Source organism: Buteo buteo, chromosome 5, assembly GCF_964188355.1.
Source record: "Buteo buteo chromosome 5, bButBut1.hap1.1, whole genome shotgun sequence".
Lineage (NCBI taxonomy): Eukaryota > Metazoa > Chordata > Aves > Accipitriformes > Accipitridae > Buteo > Buteo buteo.
Window position 1 is genome coordinate 47,435,854 of NC_134175.1, and position 25,790 is coordinate 47,461,643.

Here is a 25,790-nt window from a genome sequence, read left to right on the forward strand (position 1 = left end):
TGTTCCCTGCAAGGTGAGCGGGAAAGTAGCGTTGCCTCGGTCTCCAGCTAACATGGATATTTCGGTGACTTTGGGTGCAGAGTGCCCAAAAGTGGGCAGAAAGCTCCACAGGTTCCACTTACATCACTTAGAACCTGCCTTTCAACCAGAGCATTCAAGTGGAGATAAGTGTATTGGGTTTGCATGCAAGGTTTGGGGGGGGACACCTACAGGGGTGGCTTCTGTGAGAAGTCGCTAGAAGCTTTCCCCACGGCTCAAATAGAGCCAATGCCAGCCGGCTCCAAGTCAGTGGCGCCGCTGGCCAAGGCCGAGCCTATTAGCGATGGTGGTAGCACCTCTGGGATGACAGATTTAAGAAGTGGGGAGAAAAACCTGCACAACAGCAGCCAGGAGAGAGGAGTGAGAGAACCAGCCCTGCAGACCCCCAGGTCAGTGAAGAAGGAGGGGGAGGAGATGCTCCAGGTGCCGGAGCAGAGATTCCCCTGCAGCCCATGGGGCAGACCATGGTGAGGCAGGCTGTCCCCCTGCAGCCCAGGGAGGTCCACGGGGGAGCAGATCTCCACCTGCAGCCCGGGGAGGACCCCACGCCGGAGCAGGTGGGTGCCCGAAGGAGGCTGTGACCCCGTGGGAAGCCCACGCTGGAGCAGGCTCCTGGCAGGACCTGTGACCCCATGGAGAGTGGAGCCCAGGCTGGAGCAGGTTCGCTGGCAGGAATTGTGACCCCATGAAAGAGACCCACGCTGGAGCAGTCTGTGCCTGAAGGACTGCAGCCCATGGGAAGGACTCACGCTGGAGATGTTCGTGGAGGACTGTTTCCCATGGGAGGGACCCCGTGCTGGAGCAGGGGAAAGAGTGTAAGGAGTCCTGCCCCTGAGGAGGAAGGAGCGGCAGAGACAACGTGTGATGAACTGACTGTAACCCCCATCCCTGTACCCCTGTGCCACTGGTGGGAAGGAGGTAGAGAAAATCGGGAATGAAGCTGTGCCTGAGAATAAAGAAGGGGTGGGGGGAAGGTGTTTTAAGATTTGGTTTTATTTCTCATTATCCTACTCTGATTTGATTGGTAACAAATTAAACTAGTTTCCCCAAGTCAAGTCTGCTTTGCCTGTGATGGTAATTGCTGAGTGATCTCTCCCTGTTGTTATCTCAACCCGTGAGCCTTTTGTTGTATTTTCTCTCTCCTGTCCAGCTGAGGAGGGGAGTGATAGAGTGACTTTGGTGGGCACCTGGCATCCAGCCAGGGTCAACCCACCACAATAAGCCTGATATTTATGGTCTCTAGAGCTGGGAGCTTTCAAAATGCACTTCTGAACACATTATTGAATTAGTGATAGAAACAAATCATTATCCAATTAATAATTAGCAGAATGTTTTTCAACCATAATAGAGAAGAGCAAATTACAGAAGCATGCAGAATTGCTAAGCTCTGCGAAATTATTCATGACAGGTTTTTTTTAAGCAGCTCGGTTTGTCTTGTTCACAATTAGTATCAGATGACCTTTTAACATTTGCTAGCTGACCATATTTATGGCTAATTAAGCTATCGCCTTATATATTGAATGCCTATCACTGTGATATCTAGGCATTGTTCTTGCTTTATGAGATGTGGGGGTGTGTTCCTCTTTTATTTCTTTCAAGTCTTCTGACTTCTCTTTGTTTCTTGCTCTTTTCCTTTTGCAGGACAGTGCTTTTCCTTCCTTCCCTTGAACCAGGACAGAAGTGAGAAATTTTAAGACTTAGACCTCACTTCCTTGCTGGGTCCTTTTGAGGAACTTTTACAAAATGTAGAAAGACAGATGTAAGGATGCAAATTGTGCCTTAGAAGTAGATTTAAGTTTGTCCCAGACTTGATAATGCCAGGAGTGCAAGGTATAGGACAATAAAAATGGTATAGAATAGAATAGGTCAGTTTGTAGCTTTTCTAAAGAGCAAACTGTGGGCTCTTGCCTTGTCACAGCAATGATTTTCACTTTCCCTGACTGAAACCTGGCTGTTGAACTTACCAGTTCAGTAGGGTTTAGTTCACTCGTGTCAATGTGATTTACTATGCGAATGTATCATAGTTATCAAGTGAGTGTTCTGTGAGTTTGAGTCTAATGCAGAAATTAATCACTGCTCAGTGGGGTTCAGGGTCTGAGGCCCTGATCTTACGCTGAGTTTTGTGAGCAATTCTGCATTTGCAACTTGGGGGGAAAAAACCCGAACCAAAACATCATTAGTCTACTCATCTGTGTTTGTCAGCAGTCAGTCTAGCCTCCAACTCTCCTAAGCCTATTATCTGCAAATATATTAACCCTTTAAGCATACCTTTTCAACAGGAAATGGATTTTCTCCCCAGTGCTGTAGTTACTGCACACAGAGTATCCCCAGGTCCAAAACCAGTGAAGACAAAAGCATTCCAGCTGTGCCTTAATGGAAATGCACTACTTGCCTGGTGTCTATGGTTCCTTCTGCCTGGACCCAAGAGCTGGGCTGGAGGGACCTCTGTCCTGACCCAGCACAGCTTGTGTGAATACTTTGGGTCAACTGTAGTGGGTACACAGGTCACACCTTGACCAATTTACCTGTCTTCACTGCAATTAAACTTGGGTTAGCTTGTGATCATTAGGTATGACAAGCTTAAAAATACAAGCCCCAGACTTTTCTGAATTTTATTCCTTTCCATACCAACCCTTTTCTCTGATGTCCAGAAAAAGCGCACTGTAGCTTTTTTTTCATGACTGGCTTTTGTGATTAGTCTACTGCTTTATTTTAGTGGTGTTGTCATTTTCCTTGATCACCCATTCAATAAGCTCAAGAAATGAGTGACCTGCAGTTTCCAAATTGAGCTAATTCTTTTTTCCTGGATTTGGTTCACTCTTCCTTCCTTTAATTTGGAAATACACTTATGAAATTATGGATAGAGGTAACTATCTCTAACTACATTACAAAAATGTAATTGATAATTTGCCTCAATTTGTCTTCCCATCAGAAGGATGGTATATGTTGTGTTCAACTCACCGCTAGTCTGGAGGGTCTCTGTTCTCTGGCTGGTGTTTGGAGCATCCTCTTTGGACATGAAATTGTCCTCTTAATTGCAGTTCATCCGCTTCTCAATCTGTCATCTGAGTTCCTCGTACTATTTTTTAATTTCCACCTCCTTTGTTTTGAATTATTTCATGTAGTTGCTTTGCCTCTCTTTTTTGTGTGCTGTGCCAACAGGGTTTTTTTTTTTAATCTTCGAGGAACATAGGGTGCCTCATCTGTTCCAAATCAAAGGCTCAAGATTTCTGTGCTCCTGCACAGAGGTTCTGCTTTTGATCCGATGGGCAATTTATGGAAAACAGGAATTTATGAAGAGCGCTTATACTATTCAAATTATGCTGTGCTCGCAACAACAGGAACCTGGAAGAAAGACACAACAGACAAATAGATCCTGGCTTTAAATCACAGAGCGGTTAGCTTCAACCTACAGTCACCTTAAAAAGCTTTAATTATCTCTAAATTTATGAAGGGCACAGCAGGGGTGCTCATATACCTCCTTATTCTCAACAGTGCGGTGTTTTGTTGTACGTGGTTTAGTTGCGGGTGGAGAAATCAAAGAGGACTTGGGATGCTCAGAGGGTTCCCTGGCACCTGCTGATGCAGGGGTGTCACTCAGCTCTTCCCAGTCGGGTCGATCTAACACTGTACTGGGAATGCTGCTGGCAAGGTCACTCCTTGAAAATGTCAGCTTTAATCCCAAACGGGTAGGATTAGCAAACAGATGCACCAGGAGAGGTTAAAAATTTTGGTGATGTGAAAACTCATAGATTTTGTGTTTGCTGGAGGGATGTTCCCTGCTCCAAGGCACATCAGGGCAGTGTGTGCCCGCAGTGACAGTGCTGCTTCTGTCCTGATCAGCCGTGTCCCCAACCTTGAGAGATTTAGGACAGTATGCAAAGGTCCTGGATCAGGAATTTCAGCTCCTACTGCTGAAAACCAGGTAGTAGGAAGTCTCATGAAGTTTGCTTTTCTGAAAAGTCAGCCCAGAGTAGTGCTGTTTTTCTACTGGGGGCATTCCTCTGGGGTTTATGCTCCCTTATGTGAAAATCCTGGCCACCAGCTTGGTAGACATTGAATGACCTACGTGTGAGTCAACACAAGGACCTGCTCTGAAACCCTCAGGCGTCACTGTAGGAGGAAATGAACTATTTTCAGGTAGCTTTTGATCACTAGATTTTAATAATCGTTCTGCAAAATGATATTTGTGTAGCTCAAAAAACTATAAGCAGAGCTTAATAAGTTAAGGAAATGTGAGCCAAGTCTATCCTGGGCTGATAGCAAACTTACCTTTCCTACAAGGTAACAATTTTGGAAAAAAAAAGTTGAAAAAGCTACATTGAATAAATGCCTGTTTATTTTTGAAAGTGTATCTATTCTGGCAATTACTGTGGTATACATTTTTCCATATCTGGAGGAAGGAAATTTGTGCAGAAATCCCTGATTTTGTTTTGAAAATCTTCAGAAATAGAAACTTTTCTGAACAGAAGTTTCACCTGTGTTTTTGAAAATATTCCTAAGTATTTAATTTCAGTCTTAGTCTAAATGAAATTAGCACAAACCATTAATTCCAGAATCCAACTAGTTTTTGTTTTAAGTGGTTTCTGTACTTCCATAAACAGCATCCTACAAACATCTTATGGATGAGGCCTCATTTCTGGACGCCTCATTCTTGACAGCCTCATTTCTTTTACAAGGAACACGGGCAACCCTGGCTAGGCTGTCCTCTTCCCAGCTCCAGACCCCACACATGACAGCCTTGGAATGCCTCCACTGTGGGAGTAGTAGGTGGTCTTGACACCATTGGTTAATTATAACATGTAGACACAGTGTTCAGATTACCCTACCCTTCTTTTGGCATTTGGCTTTCATTAGATATTACAATACTCCTGTTTCTCTCTGTGGTTTCTCCTGTGGTGTCTCCGCGGTATATCTCTCTGTGGCCTTTTTATTACAGAAAAATGACTGTATTACTTACCAGGACAAAGCTTTTAAAAGACTGCTTGGGGAAAATGTTTCAGCTAAATTTTCACCTTATTGCCCATCCCATTCCATCCCCTGGCACAGGAATTACATCTGGGTTTGGATCACGGGTGGCCGAAAGGTGTTGCCAGCTGTAGACAGGCCTGTCCTACCTTCGTGTCCCCACTTCAGGACTCTTCAAAGCCACTGTCACCTTTGACTGGTTTTCTGCTATCTCAAAGCTACATAGCTTCTAAATTTAGCCCCAAAATCCTGGCTGGGTTCTCCTCTGGACCTCTCTCTGACATTTCTACATATCTCCTTGGGTGTGCAGTGACACTCTTAATTACAGCTGTGGCTGCCAGGGGAGCTGTAAGCACAGAAACAGAGCCCGTAAAGGACCTGCCCTCCACTTCTTGTTTGACTACAGGATTTTTACATATCGCTCTCATAATAGTGCTCAAAGAACATTGATTTATTCCCTATCTTTTTCCTTTCCTTTTTTTCCAAAATCTGTTCACCATAAGAAAAGTTGGCCACAGTTCTTCCTTCTGGATGTTAAAAGACTTATCAAATGAAATTGGATCACAAGACAACTGTTCAGACGTTGCTGTTCTCTTTGTTTTTCTGGCAACAGAATCAAAGGTAAACAGCCATCAAAAAAGTTATTTCTGAGTGGGTCAAACTGGCTATCAAAGAAGCTTATTTAAAGCAAGGTAAGACTTCCCCTGAGGCATTAGTCTGTAGAAATACACATTCTTCTAGATCTTTATCTTCTTACAGAAAGCAAGCATGCATCTTATGAGGAAAAATTTAGAGGATTAGCAATTTGAGCAGCATCCTCTGTGGGTGCTGCATTTAGTCATAGTGATGTCTGTTGTTATGCCTTGGCTCTAAATATAAATCTTTATAGTGTGTCTTTGCCCAAATTTCTTTTATACTTTTTGCTGCATTCCATAAAATGACCCCTTTGAAGAGGCTGCAGTACCAGACTATGTGGAGGAATGATTTTTTACTAACCTCGAACAGTCTGTCTTGTGTTTGACGATCACCATCAGCCTCCACTTGCCGGACCACCTCTGTCCACCCTTGCTCATGTCCGTGCCTTTTGCCTCCATTATTAGGCTCAGTCAGTTTTTCTCTGTTTTTGACAGGTTGATTAAAGCTCTTCCATGGGAGTTGGGAACGTTTTTAGTGTAGAATAGTAACTCGGTGTAGAAATAGTCTATTGGAGGTTTAGGAGAGCTTTGATAGCAAGTTAATGCACTGGGCGATCTACTGCCCTGATTTCTGCAGTAGACTACAGTAAGGGTATCTCTTTGAAATGTGGCCCGTCTCTTCGGCCTTAATAACGCATTTGTCACAAATACAGCCTGTTATGAAGCAAGGCTCTAATAAAATGTGATCATACAAAGATAGATTTAGAATTAACATTTTTCTCTCCCTGTGTGTCATTCCATTTAATATGTTATATTGGAAGTATGAAGAAATACCGTTTTAGCCTAAGACTCTTCGTTAATTATTTTTCAATGTTTTTTTAACCTGATTGCCTTTTATACAGCTCTGACGAGCAGGACTTTCAGGCAAATAAATGGAGGACAAATAATTTTTAAGTGGAAAGTCACAGTTTCATATCTTTACTGCTGGTGGGGAGCCCTGTGGCAGGTGGACATAGTAGGTGTTTAGTGAATTTCAGTGAGAGTTAAAGGGTTTCACATCTGACATATTCTGCAGATCTTCAAAAGCAACATCATGTGTTTCTGCATGTATGGAACGAGAGTCCTACAAAAAGAAGAATTCCAGTTTTTACACATAGGCCAGTGTCTGAATAAAATGAGCTGACTGCCTGAGCGGCAATGAGTTTGCTGGAGCACTGCATACAGTGATAAAGTTAGCATGGCAGGGGGAGATGGGCACGTAGTGGATGTCTTTTAAGGTGCCTGATGGAGTCTGCTTGATCAAAGAGTTTGGGAGACCAACTCAGAAACATAGCAACAGCTGAATTTAGAAGATTTGAGGAAATGAGCCTGAATTAGGGAACGTGGATAAAATTAACGTTCAGCTCAGTCTGCTCTAAGGATTATCATAATGATATTGATGAGTAACTGAGAATTTATGCTACCTTAGTCTGTTTCCTGGGTCTGAGATATACTTTGAAATCTCTGTCCTCCAAGGGTTGCAAATGAGGATGGTGTAAATTAAATTGCTGAGAGCCTGGTTTGCAAAGCTTCTAATATCCCTCACAACGGACAGAGATTCTCTCTATGAAATCTTGGATCTCATTTGTATTTGGTAACATGGAGGAGTGACCATTAAAAATCGTATTGTTTAACAAGATTGCATCGCTTTCTGCTTCTGTCTGAATTCATTGAAGTCCTCCAGCAGAGGAGATTGAACTACACAACCAGAGTGCTCAAAGTCATGCTGCAAAATTGAAACAAAAGTCTATCAGGAATTCAGTACATCAGTACTCTGTGCTGGGGCCTGCTAACGTCACAAAAATGTCCTATTTCCATCTCAAGGTTTTCCATCATCTAAATGAGTTGTGCTGCTCTCCCTGTGCCTAAGCTGTGGAAAACCAGAACTGTTGCCTTTCTTAAAAACCTGTTTCCATCAGATTTTTTTTTTATAGTACAGCTTTATTTAAGAAGGTATCCCTGCCTCTGCAGCAAGGTGACCTCTGATAGCAGGAGTGAAACTCCTTATCCGAGCAGGCTGGACCTCGCGGCAGCTACCTGGCCTTCGGAAAAGCGCTCACAGATCTTCCTAATGCTGATAATGGTTAGTGGCATCTTTAAAACAGTGCCAGTATAATTAAAGTGTGTAGTTAGGTTTCTCATTTAGCGTCGATGAGACGAGAAGGAATTGAGGCAGTGTATTGATTTAAATGTATTGATCTGAGAGGTCACTGTGTCACTTGCCTCCTGTGACAGCAGGGAGGGAGGCTACAGAGATCGCTGCGGGCTCCGAAGCTTCTCCCTGCCTTTTCAGTGCCTGTGTGACCTGCTCGTAAACAGAGGCCCTTACACTTGGTAATGCCTCTTGAGTTTGTAAATTAAAGTACTAGGAACGTACATCTCAAAAAAAAAAAAAAAAAAAAAAAAAAAAGTTTTTTTCATGTTGTTGTGAGCTTTCTTGTTAATATTAATTGCACGTGGATCTAATAGCTTTGTGTTCCTTCCTTCTGCAGAGTCATCTGGTGCTTTATTCTGTCTGAAATAAGAGCAGTATTATAATGCACAATACCTGCTAATTATCGGGATACAAGGAAATGCATCAGTGTTTCCCATTCCGTAAAATGGAAACCGTCGTGTTGTTGTCTGAGGGAAGCTGTCTAAATGAGGCTTGTCTGTGTCTTGGGGTCGTAGCTTGGCAGCTGAAATGAAGTGGCATATTGTGTTGACAGTGCCTAACGCTGTATCTTTAGAAGCTGGCAGAAAGATGCTCTCCGCGGAGGGCCCCAAACTCTGAAATTGAGTTTCTTAGTGTGTTCCAGCAGAGCCTGAAACCATTGACCTTCAGGCAATATATGATTTACTGATGGGGGCAGATATTTTTGGTGACATTTGGCGGCAGCTTTCTCCCAGTGATGGACTCTTGGCTCTGGAAGATGCTTCCAGCCTGGTCCAAATTGCCCAAGTCGGTATTGATCTTCAGAGCACTCTGCAATGTACATCTATTTTTGGAGCTATTGTGCAATTGGGCCTCTCAGAGAAGTCGGATGTAGGAGTAGGAGGGGAATTTGATGATCTGCGTACAATTTAATTTTGTCTTTGTGATGTGTTGTGAAAGTGTGTTCGGACTTTAAAAAAAGCCTTATTTTATTATATAAATCTCATAATAATAATAAAAAATTAACACAATCTCAGGTTTGTTTTAAAAGTCTGCTTTTACTACAAATTGAGTAGCCTGAAGAACATATATGCTAAACAATTCATAATAAAGTACAGTGGGATGAGTTTCTTTCCTGATATACAGAGGATGAGGACACTGATAAAGAAAAAACAAGATGCTCTGTTGTGTTTGGACAAAGCAGATGATTTTCCCAGTGGCAGGGTGATGAGCAAAGTATATAGAAAAACACAGCTGAGGTACTACCCTAACTGCTATTGATCCCAGTGGATGATTTTTTTATTTGAGTAAGGACTTTCTTAAAACGTCAGGGCTCCAAAGCAGCCAGCCCAGCCCTTCACTGGAGGGGAGCAGCCCCAGGAGGAGGGGGAATTATTTCCACAGCTGGTTTTGGAGTCCAGACAGATTTGTGCAGTGGATTTCTGCCTGTCTGCATTGAAAGTTCCCTTCGAGATGAATGTACACTGTGAAGTCCTATTTATTTGCAGTATTTATTTACGCTCAGAAGGCAGCAGATGAGTCTCTCTTCTCTGGAAGAGTTCTCAGCTTGTTCTGCAATCTGTTACAATGAGTGTGCTAATTAATGGAGATTTCCTTATTTAGTTAAAAGATTAAATATATGAACTATTATGGTTTGTATGTAACTCAAAGTGTAAGCTTGCAAGTTCTTTAAGGAAGAAAACTGTAATGCAAAATCAAAAGGAATTAGGAATCATAATGCAAAGTCAGCATCAACCCAACCGCCTCGTCAGGATTTATAGAGACTGTGAAATTGAGCAATAAAACCAACCTTTGGATGAATTTCAATAACAATAATGTTGAGTTAAACTTACCAGCTTTCTTTACAAGTCCTCTCTGGTCTATTTAGAATCTATAATCAGTCTGCCATGAGATAACGAGAGCGTGTGCCTCTGTTGAGAAGAGCAAGTGGGAATAAATTAGCTAAGCGTCCATTATTTGAGCTTTGGAAAATGTTTGATGTGAAAGTTATTTTTGCTGGATTTTTTCGTAGTGCATTTGCTGAATGTATTCATTAGATTATCTCTTAAATTTCCCAGCTAGCAAACTAATAATGCATAAAATCTCTCAAATCCTTGTGTATTAAAAAAAAAAAAAAAAATTAAACATTTGTTCCATGGCAATATCACGTCCTTTTCAGATGCAGCTGAAGTTGTTAGCAGCTTTAAGACTCCCAGACTTACTCTGCTTAGTTTCCTTAAGTTAATAATGTTCTCCCCTGAAGCAGGATTTAATGTTTGAACCTGGATTGCTTAGGATGAGGTGCTTCCCTTGTAGCTCACAAGCTTCTGGAGCCTTCGGTCATGCCATGTGGCCCATCACCACTGTCTGCCTTATTTGCGGCACTTTGGGAAAGCCCCAACCATAAAGCTATGATCAGCTGGTGGAGTCAGTCTCTTAACTGCAGTCTGTGCTCAATGCTGAGTTTTAACCTGAGTTAAAACATGAGGTTTGCTTTGCAGGAGATCCCAAAGCTTCAGCTGAGCAGAATCTGGCCCACCAAGTGCCATGGTCCACCAGGTCTCCCTCACAAAGTCTTTAGCTATTAGACTTCTAGCACCACATGGATTTACTGGTGTTATTCTACATATTTCACAGTCAGTAACCAAATGAATGTAAATATTAATTGCAAAATGAATCAATTTTTTTCTCTACCTTTGGTCTGTGTAATTAAAACATTTCTTCTGTGTCATTGTCCACTCTGCTGCTGCCTTGGTTGTTAAAGGGTGATCTCTTTTATCCTGTAGACTCCAAGGGAAATTAGTGGTGTTATTACTAGTGGCAGTTGCAGTGATGCACAGAATTGTCCCTCTCATAGTAATGACCTTGAGTTTTATGAAGCACCTCAAGGTTTACTAACAAGGGTAGAACCACTAGAAGTTGTTAATTGAAATGATGAAAAATGTTAGAGAGGTTACAAATGAGTTTAAAGCCAATTCAATTAGAAGCATCTGTTTCCAAAGCTGCTGGAGAAATGTTGTTTATTTTCGAATCACTTTTAAGTCAGCCTCTTGGAATCCTGTTGGCACTGTTGTTTAACGCTGTGTGCAGACCTTACACCCGCAGCAAATTTGTCATTTGGAAGTGCAACAATCAGGTGGATGCCAGTGCTTATGTTAGCTTGCAAACCTACTAATCGCCTGCTTCTCCCACCATGATCCATTTGTGAATATAGAGGGGGACACAGGACATTGCAGCCCCTCGCTAGCTGTGTCTGGGGTGATACGTACGGCATCTTGTGTAGGTGGAAAAGAAATTGTGCTACTGCAAAACTCCCCCCCAGCACTGCAGTGCAATTCACAGCCTCTTCATGCGTCTGTGCTGCTGCCACCCACCAGCCCATCATCTAGCTACCTCCTATTGCTTTAGCTCTTTTGGGTTCCACAGCAAAAATGAGACAATAACTGTTTTTACACTGTGTATTTGAGCCTTAACCTCTGACACCTACCAGACCATCATCCTCACTTTATTAATCTACCTGCTATTGTTTTGTCTCTTGGGCTGCACAGAAGAAATGAGATGAGTAATGGTTGCTACATCATGTGTTTGAGCCTTCCCAGTACATCCTGTGTAATCTGTGGGTGCTTTGTTTATTATAGACACTTTAGGGAAGAGACTCCATTTGTGGCTTGTAGAGCAACAAGCACATTGTTCTTAATGAATAAATAATAGTAAAAAGAGCTGTGTAGCCTAGGTAAATGCATTTGTTCATCCCATTAGGTTGGCAGCATCTCAGTAGTAAAACAATAGCACTTAAACATAGAAAAGGCTTATTTGATCATCCAGCTCAATTTTTCCTGCCAATTCAGGACTATTCCGAGTCCTATGTTTCAAAGTGCCTACTTAAATATCCCTTGCACTGGTGTTTCTGTCGCTACCTCCTGCGACATCTGTGTGTGCAGTTCCAGCTCTGTGGTGTTCAGGAACCTGCTATTGGTTCAGATGGGACAGAGGCTCTCATCTGTTGTTTCTAAATTAAATGAGCTTTATTTTAACAGTATTTGAGATTTTGTAGAATTAGAAAAAAAAGGGTTAAAGGAAGCTTCAAGAAATAATATAAGAACACATGAAAAGCAGGCTGAGCAGGGTTGGGGAGAGGAGGACATCTTTTTCCATAGAAGGTCTTGGAAACTCAATGAATTTTTGATCCCAGGTTCTGCAGAGGACAGAAGAATGGGGAATGTGGTTGAGTGAGATGTTTAAGGATGACACTGACAAAACCAGCTGTGTAAACTCAACCTTGAGTTGGTCTCCCCAAGCTGAGCGACAATAACTCAGAAATGTGTTTATGCTGTTTCCTTTATTCATATTCTGTTATGGTAAGATGTATTTCTCTGGATAATACCCTGAATGTAGTATTCTTTATTAATAGGTTGTTTTAATAGCATATCTCCCTTGTTTTGTTTCGGGTTTTTTGCTTTGTATGATGCACCATGGCAATGCTACAAGTTTTCTAGGAATGCCAATACTAGGATTATTGTTTGTATCCAACCTGAAGCCTTTTCAGCCCCCTGACAATGGCAAGCCATTGCTTGGCTCCTACAGAGGAAAACAAATATCCCATTCTTATAGGCAATGGATGAGCTGAGTACAACGTTATTTACTAGTTCTCTCATAAAAAGATAGCCATAAAGGCATTCTCTGTCTGAGCAGAGAGGATACATCACATAAAGATTTTTGGAGGAAAATTTTTGTTGAATGAAATCTTTGGTCCATGGGTATCTCAGCATAGGATTAACCTCAAGTGATTGATAGAAGAAATAATGGCAGCCTGTGAGAAGAGCTGGAAAGAATGTTTCCGTTTTGATTTTGTAGCATTGTTCAATATGGAGAATTAGCTTCCTCTGGGCAGTATGGTAATTTAATGCTCTATTAGCTGGCTATTATTTGTTTATACTTAACGTAATTTAGAAATATGGGTAAGGAAACTCAAAAAGTAATGAGCTGGCCTCTTAGCAACAGGACATCTTTAGAAATTCTGTGGTTCACTGAGGGATCCCCACAGCACTTCCTGGCGATGGAATACAATAAGTTTCTTTAGTTTTGTTTATTGTAACTTTTCTTTCGTCTTCCTTATATTTCTTTTTTTTGTATTATATTTCTTTTTTTGTCTTATATTTCTTTTTTGTCTTATATTTCTTTTTTGTCTTATATTTCTTTTTTTGTCTTATATTTCTTTTTATTATAGAGGTAGGTCTTGAACTGCCAAAAGGCTTAGCCCATTTTGCCTTCACTGATAAGTTGATAACCCCTCTGTCTAATCCTACTTTGAAACAAGGCACTTTCTTTGTTTCTGTTGAGAGTTAATTACCTAGGCTGTCACACAGCCCAAGGAAAAATGATATTTCATATAGTGGTGGAACAGAACTCTTTGGAGAACTGCCTAAGAAATGCTTCTCATAAATCTATCATGAGAAAATTTCTTTTGCTTATCATAATGTATTATGAATTGCTTTGAGTGGCAACCTAAGCAGGTGGAATAGAATATTAGTGAGATATTTGGGAGTTTCATTTGGGGGAAAAAAGTGAGTCTGTTTTGGAAATATTTGTATATGTGTGTGCATGGGTGTAATCTCACCTAGATGAGAATACAAAACATGCAAAGTTGAAATATTTCAAACATGTGAACACCGCTGTAATGGATTGGGTCGGAAATAATTAAGATACCCAATTCCAGTGGCTTTGGAGCTGCAAAGGAAAAGACGACGCAACATACAGAGATAAGAGGTAGCAAAGAAAACCAGAGCATACCGTATGGGGACAGGTCTGCAGCTTTAGGGAAGAGTTACAGTATGAGTTACTAGGGAAATGATTGTAGCTGTCAGGCTACGCGGTGGCCACCGTAAAGGAAGAGGGAACAGTACCATCACTAAGGAAAAAGAGGGAAGAAATAGAGCATCGTTGAACTGAAGGAGGGGGCTACTGTTGTTTCTAGCATTTTTTAAGGCGCTGTTTACAAAAACAACATCAGGGTTTTTTGTACTTCTAGAAGGAGGGTATTTTCTGGTGGGGGATGCCTAAAGAAGTCTGAAACCTTTCTTGATATTGACTTCAGCATGAAGATCAGGAGGGAAGCGGCATATTGCTGCTGTGGGTTGATGCTCAGGGTGTAACGTGGTCCTGGTTTGGGTCAGCAGCAGCAAGTTCGGGCATGGCAGAGCCGGTAAATCCAGCTCCGGGCCAGAATAATCTCTGTGCCTCAGCCTCCGTGTTTCCTGGTTGTTTGGTGCTGTTGTCTGGGGGTTTTGGAGGGCAGCTGCTTCTGAGTTAGGTTTTTCTGGGTTTTGTTGTTTGGTTTGGGTTTTTTTATTCCTCCCTGCTGCAGTGACTGTCACCTTGATAGAGTGAGGAAACCCTTCATAAAAGAGTAGTTCAATGAGCTAATTTGGTATTCTGAAGGTAAGAAATATAGAAGAAGTGTTAGTGCAATGAAAACCAAACAGAAAGAAAGGGCAGAAAAATGAGAAACATCAGAAATATGGTAGAGATGAAATTCAGTTATTTCCATGACCGTCATTGCCAGAGCTATCAGCAGGTCAAATCTGCCTGTAGTAAAGGCTGATCTTAGCAGCCACTGACTTTCATGGTCTAACATGAAATCTCTTTTTTGTTTAAATTAAAATAGTACATACAGACATGACAAGCAGATAATAGAAACTTGAGGAGAACGAATGCAGCATGGTAGGTGGGAAGGTGCAGAAGCTATTCCACACTGCTTGACCCGAGACTGGTGCCAGTAATTCCCTGGAGACCCCAAGGGTTCAGCCACCCTTTACCACCTTTCTACACACCAGGAGCTCCACAGCCAGGGCTGGGCTCTGCAAAATCTCTCTTCCCATATGCCAGCTGCTAAACCAGCTGCGGGCTTGTGCCTCTATGGAGGAACCTTGTTTTTCCCCTGAGAAAACCTATTGGGTTTTAATTCAGGATAGTGTTGGTCCTGCAGATGTCTGGTATTCTGATTTTGAGAGGTGATGATCTTGGGAGGACTTTGTCCTGGTTTCAGCTGGGATAGAGTTAATTGTCTTCCTAGTAGCTGGTACAGTGCTATGGTTTTGAGTTTGGTGTGAGAAGAATGTCGATAACACACTGATGTTTTCAGTTGTTGCTAAGTAATGTTTAGTCTAAAGTCAAGGATTTTTCAGCTTCTCATGCCCAGCCAGCGAGAAGGCTGGAGGAGCACAAGAAGTTGGGAGGGGACACAGCCAGGACAGCTGACCCAAACTGGCCAAAGGGGTATTCCAGACCATGTGATGTTACGCCCAGTATATAAACTGGGGAGAGTGGGGGCGGGGGGATCGCCGCTTAGGGACTAACTGGGCGTCGATCAGCGGGTGGTGAGCAATTGGATTGTGCATCACTTGTATATTCCAATCCTTTTATTATTACTATCGTCATTTTATTAGTGTTACCATTATCAGTATTAGTTTCTTCTTTTCTGTTCTATTAAACAGTTCTTATCTCAACCCATGAGTTTTACTTTTTTTCCCATTCTCTCGCCCATCCTACTGGTTGGGGGGGAAGTGAGTGAGTGGCTGCGTGGTGCTTAGTTGCTGGCTGGGGTTAAACGACAACAGACTTTTATGTCAAGACAGGATAAGGTGAAAGCAAAGCTTTGAAATGCTATTTATGAAATGCAGAATAGGCAAAACAGTTGGAAAGATGTATAAAGAGAACTACCAGAAAGAAGTAGGAAGCAGGTTTCATCTGCTTCTCCCAAGAACGAATCCCACACTGCTCCAGCTGGCTGGCTGCAGACCGGTCCCTCACGCATCTTGTGGGAGCTGCCAAGAACACCGCTCTGGTGCCTCCACTGTCCTCTGGTTCTGTCTGCTGGGAAGAGAGCCTCTGAATCCCTGCCTGTGCCGCTCTGGAGATGGAGTACTAAAGGAGTACAAAATTGGGCTGTCTACTTAGTTCTCCAGAATTTGTTATGGCCACAATCTCATGGGGAAGATGTTGGTGACCACCAGCTTCACAACAGATACTTTTGCCAATGTGTGTCCTTTACGTGAGTCAGTTTTATCATGGCCTTCACTGGACTAAACCAAGTAGAAATTAGTTTTGGTCACTGCTGTTCTTTGCAAGTAATATCATAATCTTGCGTTGGGAGGGTGTTGTCAGTTTGCCAAATGTCTTCTCTTTAAGAAGCTCTCATTTTGTGTTGATTACTCAGATAGCAGTGAGACATCAGAGGATAGGAGTTCATTAGGTGTAGTGATTAAAACCTTTCTGACATTTTTGCTTTAGGTTACATTGAAGAATCTTGCACGGTCCCTTGCCCGTTTGATTGCAAATTAAGCGATTGGTCCAGTTGGTCCCCTTGCAGCTCTTCTTGTGGACCGGGGGTGAAAGTCCGATCCAAGTGGCTTAAGGAGAAGCCTTACAATGGAGGTCGTCCCTGCCCAAAGCTGGATCTCAAGAACCAGGTGAGCAGCGTTAAACAACAGAAATCTCTCTGTGCTTACTGTATTTTTAATTGTGATCAAAAGGTACTGTGCTGGTGAAGAAATTAAAAATAGGAGTTATCTCTGGGATCAAACCTGGTGTCAGATTTTGTAGGCAATCCTCTGAACTTCTTGAGGATTGAGGGCGAGATGCTCATGTAACAGCAGAATTTGACCTGAAACACCGTACTTCTTATAGGAAGAAATTTTTATCTCCCAGAGCACAGGAAGCCATGGATGAATAATCCCACCTGGACAGTGTATAGACATCAGAGAGCTCAGACGTCATGGATATTTTCAAACTTCTTAATTCTCTGAGACTATGGTTGCTGTAGAAACATTTGTTAAATATATATTGCTATTTTTAGCAACGTTTCCCTTCAACACAACACAAGTTCCCTTGAATATTAATCTCTGTATATTCAATATTGAAGTATCCCATCAGAGGAAAATAATCTTTAAATTGCTACTCTTAAAAAAAGATCAGCATCTATTTAAATGCTACTTAATGCTGTATGCATTTCTGCAAAACTAATAGTGATTTCCTACATTTGCTGATTAATTCTCAACACTAATTAACACTGATGAAGTGCTATTTAGTTTTGCCTCTCCTTTATTTCAGATTCAACCATGAAAATTAATTAATAGGACAGAAACAGTCACGCTGAAGGGAATTCATATATATGTTATGAATATATATATGTAAAAATATGTTGTATAGTATGTGTAGTAGTACTTTAATAGTATTCATACAAAGATTTATTTGTGTAGTGGCTTGTAGGTGCTAGAGCTGGTGGATCCAGTTGTTTTTCTGTACTACCGTTGCTGCAGCATTCGTGTCCCAGGATGCAGCACCACTTCTAACACTTGATTCTGAACTTGCCACATTTTCTTTACAGGGTTTTTTTTTTTTTCTGATGAGAAACTTGGTAAATACTTTTTTTTTTTTCCTTTTCTTTTTCCTTATTACTATTTGAAATTCATAGGCAGCAGCCTAACAGAAGCAGCAGGGACTATGAAAATATAAAACTGCAATAAAGTGTATGTTGTCCATACCTCAGTGCTTTTCTTAATAGATCAGACAGATCACCAAAGAGGCAAAATGAAATCCCACAGTAAGTTGTATGGTAACAATAAGCTCCTTTGTAATGAAAAGATACTGGGGTTTGTTACCCATAGACACAGCAGACTACTTCCATTAAAAGTAAACTTATTGCTATAAAGTGTTGCCTATTCCCACACACATTAGATTTGCTAATTTCAAAAGCCTTTCAGAAGATATTAAAGGAAGGAAATTGTTTAAACTTGGAAATTATGTCTTTGTACAGTTTATCAGTCCACAGTGCTTGCAAAGTGCCACGGCTGGTATTAATATAAACGTGGTTGGTGCTTTTTGCCTCTTTACTGGGAACGCGCATCTTGATCTAAAACCCATTGAATTCATTAGAGGGCTTTCTATTGCAGCCTCTAGTAGTGACACCTTAGAATTGCATTAAGGTCTGGGTTTTTTTAGGTATGGTGGGTTTTCTGTTTGTTTATTTGTTTTGGGTTTTGTTTTGGTTTTGTGTTTGTTTTAGGGTTGGGGTTTTTTTTGGATTGAGGCAGAAGCTATTTCTAGCTGTTTTAGCACACCAATGGATTACCTTTTTCCAATTTAGATTTATAGGATTGGATCCGATCCTGTATATTTTGAACCTTTTAGGATAAGAAGAAATTGTGCTAATAAGGAAAGTGTGTGTGTATATATATATGTATGTATGTGTACACTCAGATATGCACACATTTACACATATTGTGTGCATGATTCTCTTCATTAACTCCTCAAACACTTCTCAGTTCTTTGCACAGTTTGGAAGGAGTTTTGCTTTGCACCCACTGGACTTTGACTTCCAGCACTGATTTAGAAACATCGAAGTCCTTAGGCACATTGCAGCATGCACAAGTTGCCTACCCAGATGGTAAACTAAATTAGCTGATCGCGCTGCTGTTTAGCTAAGCTGGACACATATCATTAATCCACTGCAAGGCAGATTGTCTTCTGTTTCCTCTGGTCTGGGTGGTGTTTAAATCCTTGAGCAAAGGTCTATAGATGCTTTAAATATAAATATGTGCCATCCTAATTATTTTTATATAATTTGGGTTAAATACCTGCAGGAAAATACTTGCCTTTGTTTGATAACAGACGTGAGAAAGCTAAATCACCTTGGTGCTGAGATTTGCTCTATCTTTCACTGGCCACTGTGTTATATTGTGTTTTATGCAGTTGATAAAGACATTAGATAACTTAGAACCAAGAATAAACTCTAGCTTCCAGTAGATTTCCCTTATTATTTCCTCTAGTATTTTCTTTTAATTATTGCTTCTGAGCTTGGGTCTTGTTATTGCTTGTCACTTTGGAGAATCCTCCATTTTCCAGTGTCTTATAATTAAAGCCCTCAGTCAGTTTGTGTCTTTTTCTCATTAAGCTAAATAATCTTTTCACCCTTTTCTTGTGAAGGGTGTTTTCTAGGCTTCTTGGCAGACCCCCGTATGTTTTTTTTTTCCAGTGCCTTTCAGATATTTGACATAAATTTAACTACAGAAAGTGTTATTTGAAACACTATTCCAGCAATTCTCTTACCATTTCCCACCATGTCCAGTGTCCTCCCCGTACAAATACTTTAGCAAAGCTTTGGAGAGAGGGGCTATTTGCATGATCAAAACAATTTATGTGATGAATATAAATAATTATTTGAATCACATAATCTGTTTCATAAAAGACTGTCCTAAGATAAGTTCAGTCAGTGTAGTGCAGGTAGCTTGTGTATTTAGGACAGAATTTTTTAGGAGAGGTTTAATTTTATTCAGAGATAATGACACATTCTTTTACTGCATGATATTCTGTGGGGTTTATGCTTTTAATTCCATGGAGTTTTTGGCTCTTCTGGAGTATCTCGAAGCCACTCCTTCAGATGTCTTCATCCCCCCTTGCCTGCAGAGCCTCTCAAGCAGTCCACTTCTTTTGCAGTAAATGTGAGAAGTAGACTCAGAGTTAGGAGAATTCATTCCGCTTTTATTACTTCTTCTCATTATATTCAATGGACTAGGTTCAGCCGTTCCAGATTTTCATTCCAGGTTTTGTTATTTTCCAATAGAAGTGACAGTTAGTGTGGGCTGTATTCACTTGGTATTCTGATATAATCACTCGATTTGATATAGTCACTTCATCCTTAAACTTCCTCTGTGTTGTTGCCCTGTGAAATTAAAAGATGAATTACAATATTTGGGGGAAGAGATGACAGTATTTTAATGCAGATCCATGTAATATGTTGAATTACTTTCGTCTTGTACCTCTAAGTGTTTGAAAATTGCTGAAGAGCTGGCTAACTACATTTTGCTCCATCTCTTAAAGAAAATGGGCATTGCATGTAGAAGCTGTGCAGCTCTTATCTAAGGATATGATTGCTTCTGAACAGCCGATTGGATTATGGGGTCAGCTGGCAGATGTTCTTGGCTGTGCAGTGCATGTTAAAAGAGGTGTAGCATTTACATTTTTCTATTTCTGCTCTTATTTGAATGCACTTACACAGCATGCAGTTGCTAAGCTATTTAATATGTAGTTCTACATGCTGAAAGGTTAAATATGAGTTATGGGGGGTTTATTGCTTGAATATTCTTTTATAGGTTTTTAGGATTACTACAAGAAAATGCATCTTATTTTAAAGACTCATGAATTCCAAGGATTATCTTTTCATTGATTGCTCTAATATATATTCTTGTCAAGATTTTCCCTCCTTCTCCTTCCTCCCCCTTTCTCTCTTACCCAGTCCTGCTAAGGACAAATATCATAGCAAGTAGTTTATTCCCTTTATATATACAGTATGTATGTAAGCAAACATTTTTAAAGGATTAGGAGCATTTGTAAAGGCAGGCATAGCAGGAAAAAAATGTAACATTTAAAATTTAAACTTACTGCTTTCTTTAAAATGAGTAATTTTTTCTTAATGACATTTTCTGGTGTTCAGTCTAGAATATGAGAAATACAGACACCTTACACATTACAATTGCAAGTACTGTTCCTGAAATTGCATACAGAAGTTTAACGAAAGGGAAAAGGAGGGCAGTGGTGCATTTACAGATCAGATCTCTCCGAAGCAGGTGTGAAGATGTATGAATTTCTGGTAACCTTTTCATAGAAAATGACTGGTTTAGTCCTACTTGCACTTCAGAGAGAACAAATTTTTTTGATCAGCAAAAAATGTGTCAAATTTCTTTTGAAAAGTGAAAATCTTACAAAATTGTAGGCTTTAAAACCTCACTGTTAGAATGTACAAGATTGGACGGGCTTGGAGACTGCTGTTAACTGTAGAAGTCACTATCTCTTAGGAGGCAAAGCTGGGCTTGGGCTAGAGATGGAGAGGGGGGTGGGTGTGTGTGATCTTTCCCCTTTTCTAATCTGTATTGTTAGGAAGGGTCTGTTCAGGAAAGGCCTTTTGTTAAGATGTTTCCAGGGCTTTTCACACTTTAATTCCTCAAAAAAACCCACAAAGAAAACCAACACAGTAGTATGCGGACTGAAGTTGGATTTGTTCACATTCAGTAGCCATTTCTCTAGGCAATTTTTGGCTCACATTTGGCAAGCTAAATTTCTGTGGTCCAAAAATGCCCTTAGACTGTGTCAGAGGAACTCTGCCTAAGGAAGAGCAACGTAGCATGGCTTATCACAGGTCACCGTAATGAAACAAGGTCCACTTTTTTTACGTAGGTAACTGTTCTCAGAGCAATAATTTTGTATACAATAAAGTTTCTGAATAAACAACATGTAATGCTCTGTATCTCACCTATTTTCCTTCCTTCAAGTTATGTTCTTGGCCTTACTGGCTGACACAAAGTATTTGCAACCTCTTTCATCTATCTTTGTCCACCATCTGACTGTGAATTATTAAAATAGTATTTATTCTCTTAATTTTGACTGTGTCTGACTATAAAAGAGTTTATTTTCATGCTTTGTTTTGATGTAATACTTTGTTGTACTCTTCCTTTGCATAAATGTTTCTTTTATACATACATATGTATGTATATGTGCGTTGTATGAAATGTTTTCAAAACTATTGGGCTCCTGCATTAGAAGTTAAGTTTGAACCCAGCATCTTTCATTGCTACCACTGAATTAACTCACATCCAATGCCTGGACGGCAAGTTGCATGGATAACCCTTACCTTTCAGTATCAGAGATTGATCTTCAAGAATATCATTGGTAATGTATTAGCTATAAATAGCTCCTGCTTAAATCACCTCTTTTGTAATATAGATTTCTAATTGTCAGAAAAGTCGCTGAACTTTTTTAAGGCACTCATAAAATCTCTTCCTCTCATGGATGTCAGCTGCCAGGATTTTATTTCTAAGCCCAGTCCTGTGCTGCTGTATCAGTAGCTTTGACTGTGTAAGACCCCTTTCTGTGGCATGCAAGGACACGGCTGACCTATATTTTCCTCTGGCTCTGTCTATCGACACTCATTTGCTATGTGTGCAACTTAACTTCTGAAAACAAAAATCCTATCCTTAATCTCGGTTTTACCTTCAGAAGGTCTGATTTCCTCCCACTCAGTCTTAAAGGAAGGAATTACAGCATGGAAAACATTTGTCCTCTGATTCTAGTGCGGTTTTACAGTATCATAAAAATGACAAGGTTTTTTGCCTGCTACACTAATGTGGGAGAATTTTCAGTGTCAAAAAATAGCGAGAACCTCCTGGTTTCCTTACATTTTTCTTGCTGTGACTGGAAGTTTTGATACTAAACAGTAATTTATTTCCTTAAATGAGCAAAAGTAGCAAGCAGAATCTGTGTAGCCTGAGCACTACCTCCTCTTCCTGAAGTGAGTGTCCGGAGGGTCCCCCATGTGGGTGGGTCTGCTTCACTTCCTAAGGAAAATACAGCCATTTCCTCTGTTGTCCTTCAGGATAGTGACCCTGTAGTGTCTACTCTGGATATTCCCAGCATGTATTAATTTTGTATTCAGCTTCAGTAGCTAGCCACACTTGATTTTCATTTCTCCTACAGGTTTTCTGTTGAATAAAGAGTCATATAAACATGTTTTCACAATTGCCACTCATGAAAAGCTTTAGCCTTGCAAAAATGGAGCAGTTTAACAACTTCCTCAAAAGTATTTTTCACTTGGCTTTTTGTTCTATATAGCTCCTTTAAATTTCTCAATAAGGCATCTTGATATATGGTGTAATGCTATTTTCTGTAATTATGAGAGTACATTTGCACTTTGTGAAATGAAGTATCTTGCAATGCCAGTCTCCTTCCTAGAATTACTCTGAATCCACAAAAATTAGCAGCCTTGTGCAAATTGATTAAACTACATTTTTCTGCCTACTACAGACCCTACCAAGTTCTTAATGAAATATGTATCAAAGCAGGACTTTTTGCTGTAAAGGAAAGTGGTATGTTTGCATCTCTGGAACTGAATATTTACCCATAATTATTTCTGATTCAAATACAGTTCCTATGTATGTTGTTGAAAAAAAAAATTCTTGTTAAATATGATAGCATACTGCAGAATATAGTGAAAGACAGGAGTTATACCAAAAGTGCTTTGTCCTGTTTATTTCTCTGTGAAGGAGATGGAATTAAATGGAAAATCAGCCAAAGAAGGTTGGGTGGCCCAGTGGAGAAGGTATTAGCATTTCACCTAAGGAACTGAAGTTAAATTGGTTTGGGCAATATTTTTTAAGGAAAGAAGTTTTGTTTGTGCTGAATCTCTTGTGGACAATATGTCATGTTGGAGGACCAGTGTACGCTGTGTGTCATAAATCAGCATGACAGCGTCTAACACTGAGACTGAACTTACTCTTGCTTGTCTTTGTCTTAGGAGCAGGAGAACACAAAGGATTGATGCCTTGGTTATTCCTTGGCAGCAGATTTAATCTTGGATTTTTTTTCCCCTCCTTCCTCCTTTTAGAAAGTTTTCTATTTCTTTTCTGCAAAGTTTTGCAGTGTAATTTGTTCTCTATCTTAGGTTTAAAATCGTTAAGGAAGGGCAAATACTGATTAATAGTTAGAATAAGGATGTAGTTTCTGTTCTAATTGGAACAAACCCAAGAATATTCAGAATAAAAAATGTTGGTATGTCTTCACCTTTTCATATGGTAGAAGATGTGAAAAACAGCTATTTGGCATCACGCATTTTATCACATGTGACTTCAGAAACAGTGAATTACATAGAAATATCCCTTTCTTGCTTTTGGCAAGTTAAATGAAGGTTTTGACACATTTTCCTTCTCTTTACTGTCTGTTATAATTTCTTTGTGTACAAAATTCATTTCCAAATATTATCTTGCTGATTACAAAACAATGTTTGCTATAACAAAAGACATGAACATGGAAATTTCTTTTTAAATGGATTCTAAGTCAAGTAATGTAACTAATCACAATAATTTATAGTTCTATGGAACCTGCCCCGTGATTTCAAAACTTTTTGAAGTGTGAATGCAACAAGATATTGGCAAGACGTTGAATAGGAGTGCATTAAGCAGAAGGCAGCCCAGCTCTGTCCGGTCTAGGAAGCTTGTGTATGCAATCTGAATCACGGTGCAGAGCATCCAGCCTGAATGAAGGTTGGGTTGGGTTGAATTGGTAAATTAGGTACTGGCATTGGCCTGATTTAGCATCTACTACCATCAGAAACCAGTGTGAGGCTATTCTAGGAAGAAGCTTTAAGTAAGGACATCACAGCCGTCTGCCCTCAGCTCTGATGTTGGGAAGACTGCAGTAAAGAAATGAGTTTCCTCTCTGTAGGGCAGAGTATCTCAAATACCCTTCGGTCAGCCAAATATCGAAGTCTGGATATGTCTCATACAGGCCTTTACATGGAGGTCTTCTGCATTTGCTCTGCTAGGTATGCAGCTCTAGCTTGGCTGTTTATTAAGATTTTGTTCACTTTTTTCATTTTTCCAGTGGACAGCAGTGTTTTTTAGAAGGACTGAATTTTCTCATAAATATATAGCAGGTTCTGTGTGTCCTCAGTTTAAAGTTGACAAAATTCAGTTGGTTGGCTTTATTCTTAGGGCAATAGAGTTCGTTAAAGGTGGTCTGACTCACCTGCATGCTGTGAACGTATCTTGAGCATTCAGAGCAGAAAATTCCTACTTTCTGACGCTCCTTTATGAATAAGAGAGAATAATTGGAAATGAAGTTGCTGCTCAAACAGGGAGAATAGACATGAAGATGTATGCTATGTGAATTCATCTGTCAGAGCTACTGAGAGGCCCAGGAACGCTCAGGCACCTCTTGCATTATGGTCCTTAAAATAACCCTGGTCTTGCCTTTTAAAAGTATTTAATATTGCTGTGTTGTTCCATCTATGGCAGTTATCATTGATTAATACTTAACAAGTGTTAATATTTTTTCTGGTGCAGACGTTTCTTGTGGCCATTTCCCAGAAATTATACCCATATCATTTGTTCGGTTTGCTTTGTTTTATGCACTGTAGCTGATTGATAGATTCAGGAATGGATTTTATTTTCTTTTTATGTTGTTTAATTGGTTTCCTCTTCCAAGTCAGCAGACCTTCTGTATTCCTCTTGATCTCTCCTCACATGACTGGAAGGATTGTGCTGGGCTTGCCATCAGGTAAATGTGTGCATTTGAACTGCAAGTTGAATACATGAATTTTGCATTTTTTTAGGTGACAGCATCAGGATCGTCAGCATTACCAGATTGGTAGCTGGAATATAAACCACTTCGAGATTTTTGGATTTCAAGGCCCAATTACAGCTTTCTGAGCGGTTGTCAAATACACACCCTGAGTCAGGGAGGTCTGTTGTTTGCAAGGGCTGTTTTCTAAAAGTTGAAATCAATTCTAGTCACATGCAGGTGGGTTTGGGGAAAGAAAGGAGAAATTAAAGCTGTCTCCACCGTACAGCTGTCTGGGGCTCTCCCTGCCTCCTGAAGTCCCTGTTTTAGCAGGGACACTAAGAAAAGAGTTGCACAAATTCAGCTAATCCTTCCTCATTACCTATAGATCGTGACATGTCTTTGTGTTATAAATAAGGCAGGCTATAACCACCAGTAGAAAAACTAAAGACAAGTGGATTTTTATGTATAAATGAAGCACCAAAGGATAGATTCTTCTACTCCAATAAGACGTATATTCTGTTCTAATTTTATTTACTGCTTCTCACTTGAGGAGTGCATAAATCAGCAGTCCTGTGTAGTCTGTTGTGATTTATTGTGTAATTAAAAGTTATGAGGGCTTTTAATCTGTCTATAATTTATATTATTTTTGAGTCAGCTGTTTCCCATATTGTAACTTAACCATTCTATGATTCTCTGATAAACTTGCATCATTTTATGAAGCGACCATTTTGTGAGCCCTCGTATTCACTGATAGATGTGGCACACAATGATGTCTTAGATGTTCCAGATCAGCTTCGGAGTTCAGAACCAAAGATAATTAAATATTAGGGCACCTAATAAAGTTTACCCAGCATTGATTATAGATT

The 25,790-nt window shown here is 40.3% G+C and overlaps 1 protein-coding gene across 1 annotated transcript in view; it reads left to right on the plus strand.

Annotated features, from left to right (window-relative positions):
- Positions 1-25,790, plus strand: part of THSD7B (thrombospondin type 1 domain containing 7B) — a 334,900-nt gene that overhangs the window by 234,243 nt on the left and 74,867 nt on the right. The window contains exon 16 of the mRNA XM_075028934.1: positions 16,105-16,283. Within this exon, the coding sequence (XP_074885035.1) occupies positions 16,105-16,283 (179 nt within the window). The remainder of the gene's footprint in view (positions 1-16,104; positions 16,284-25,790) is intronic.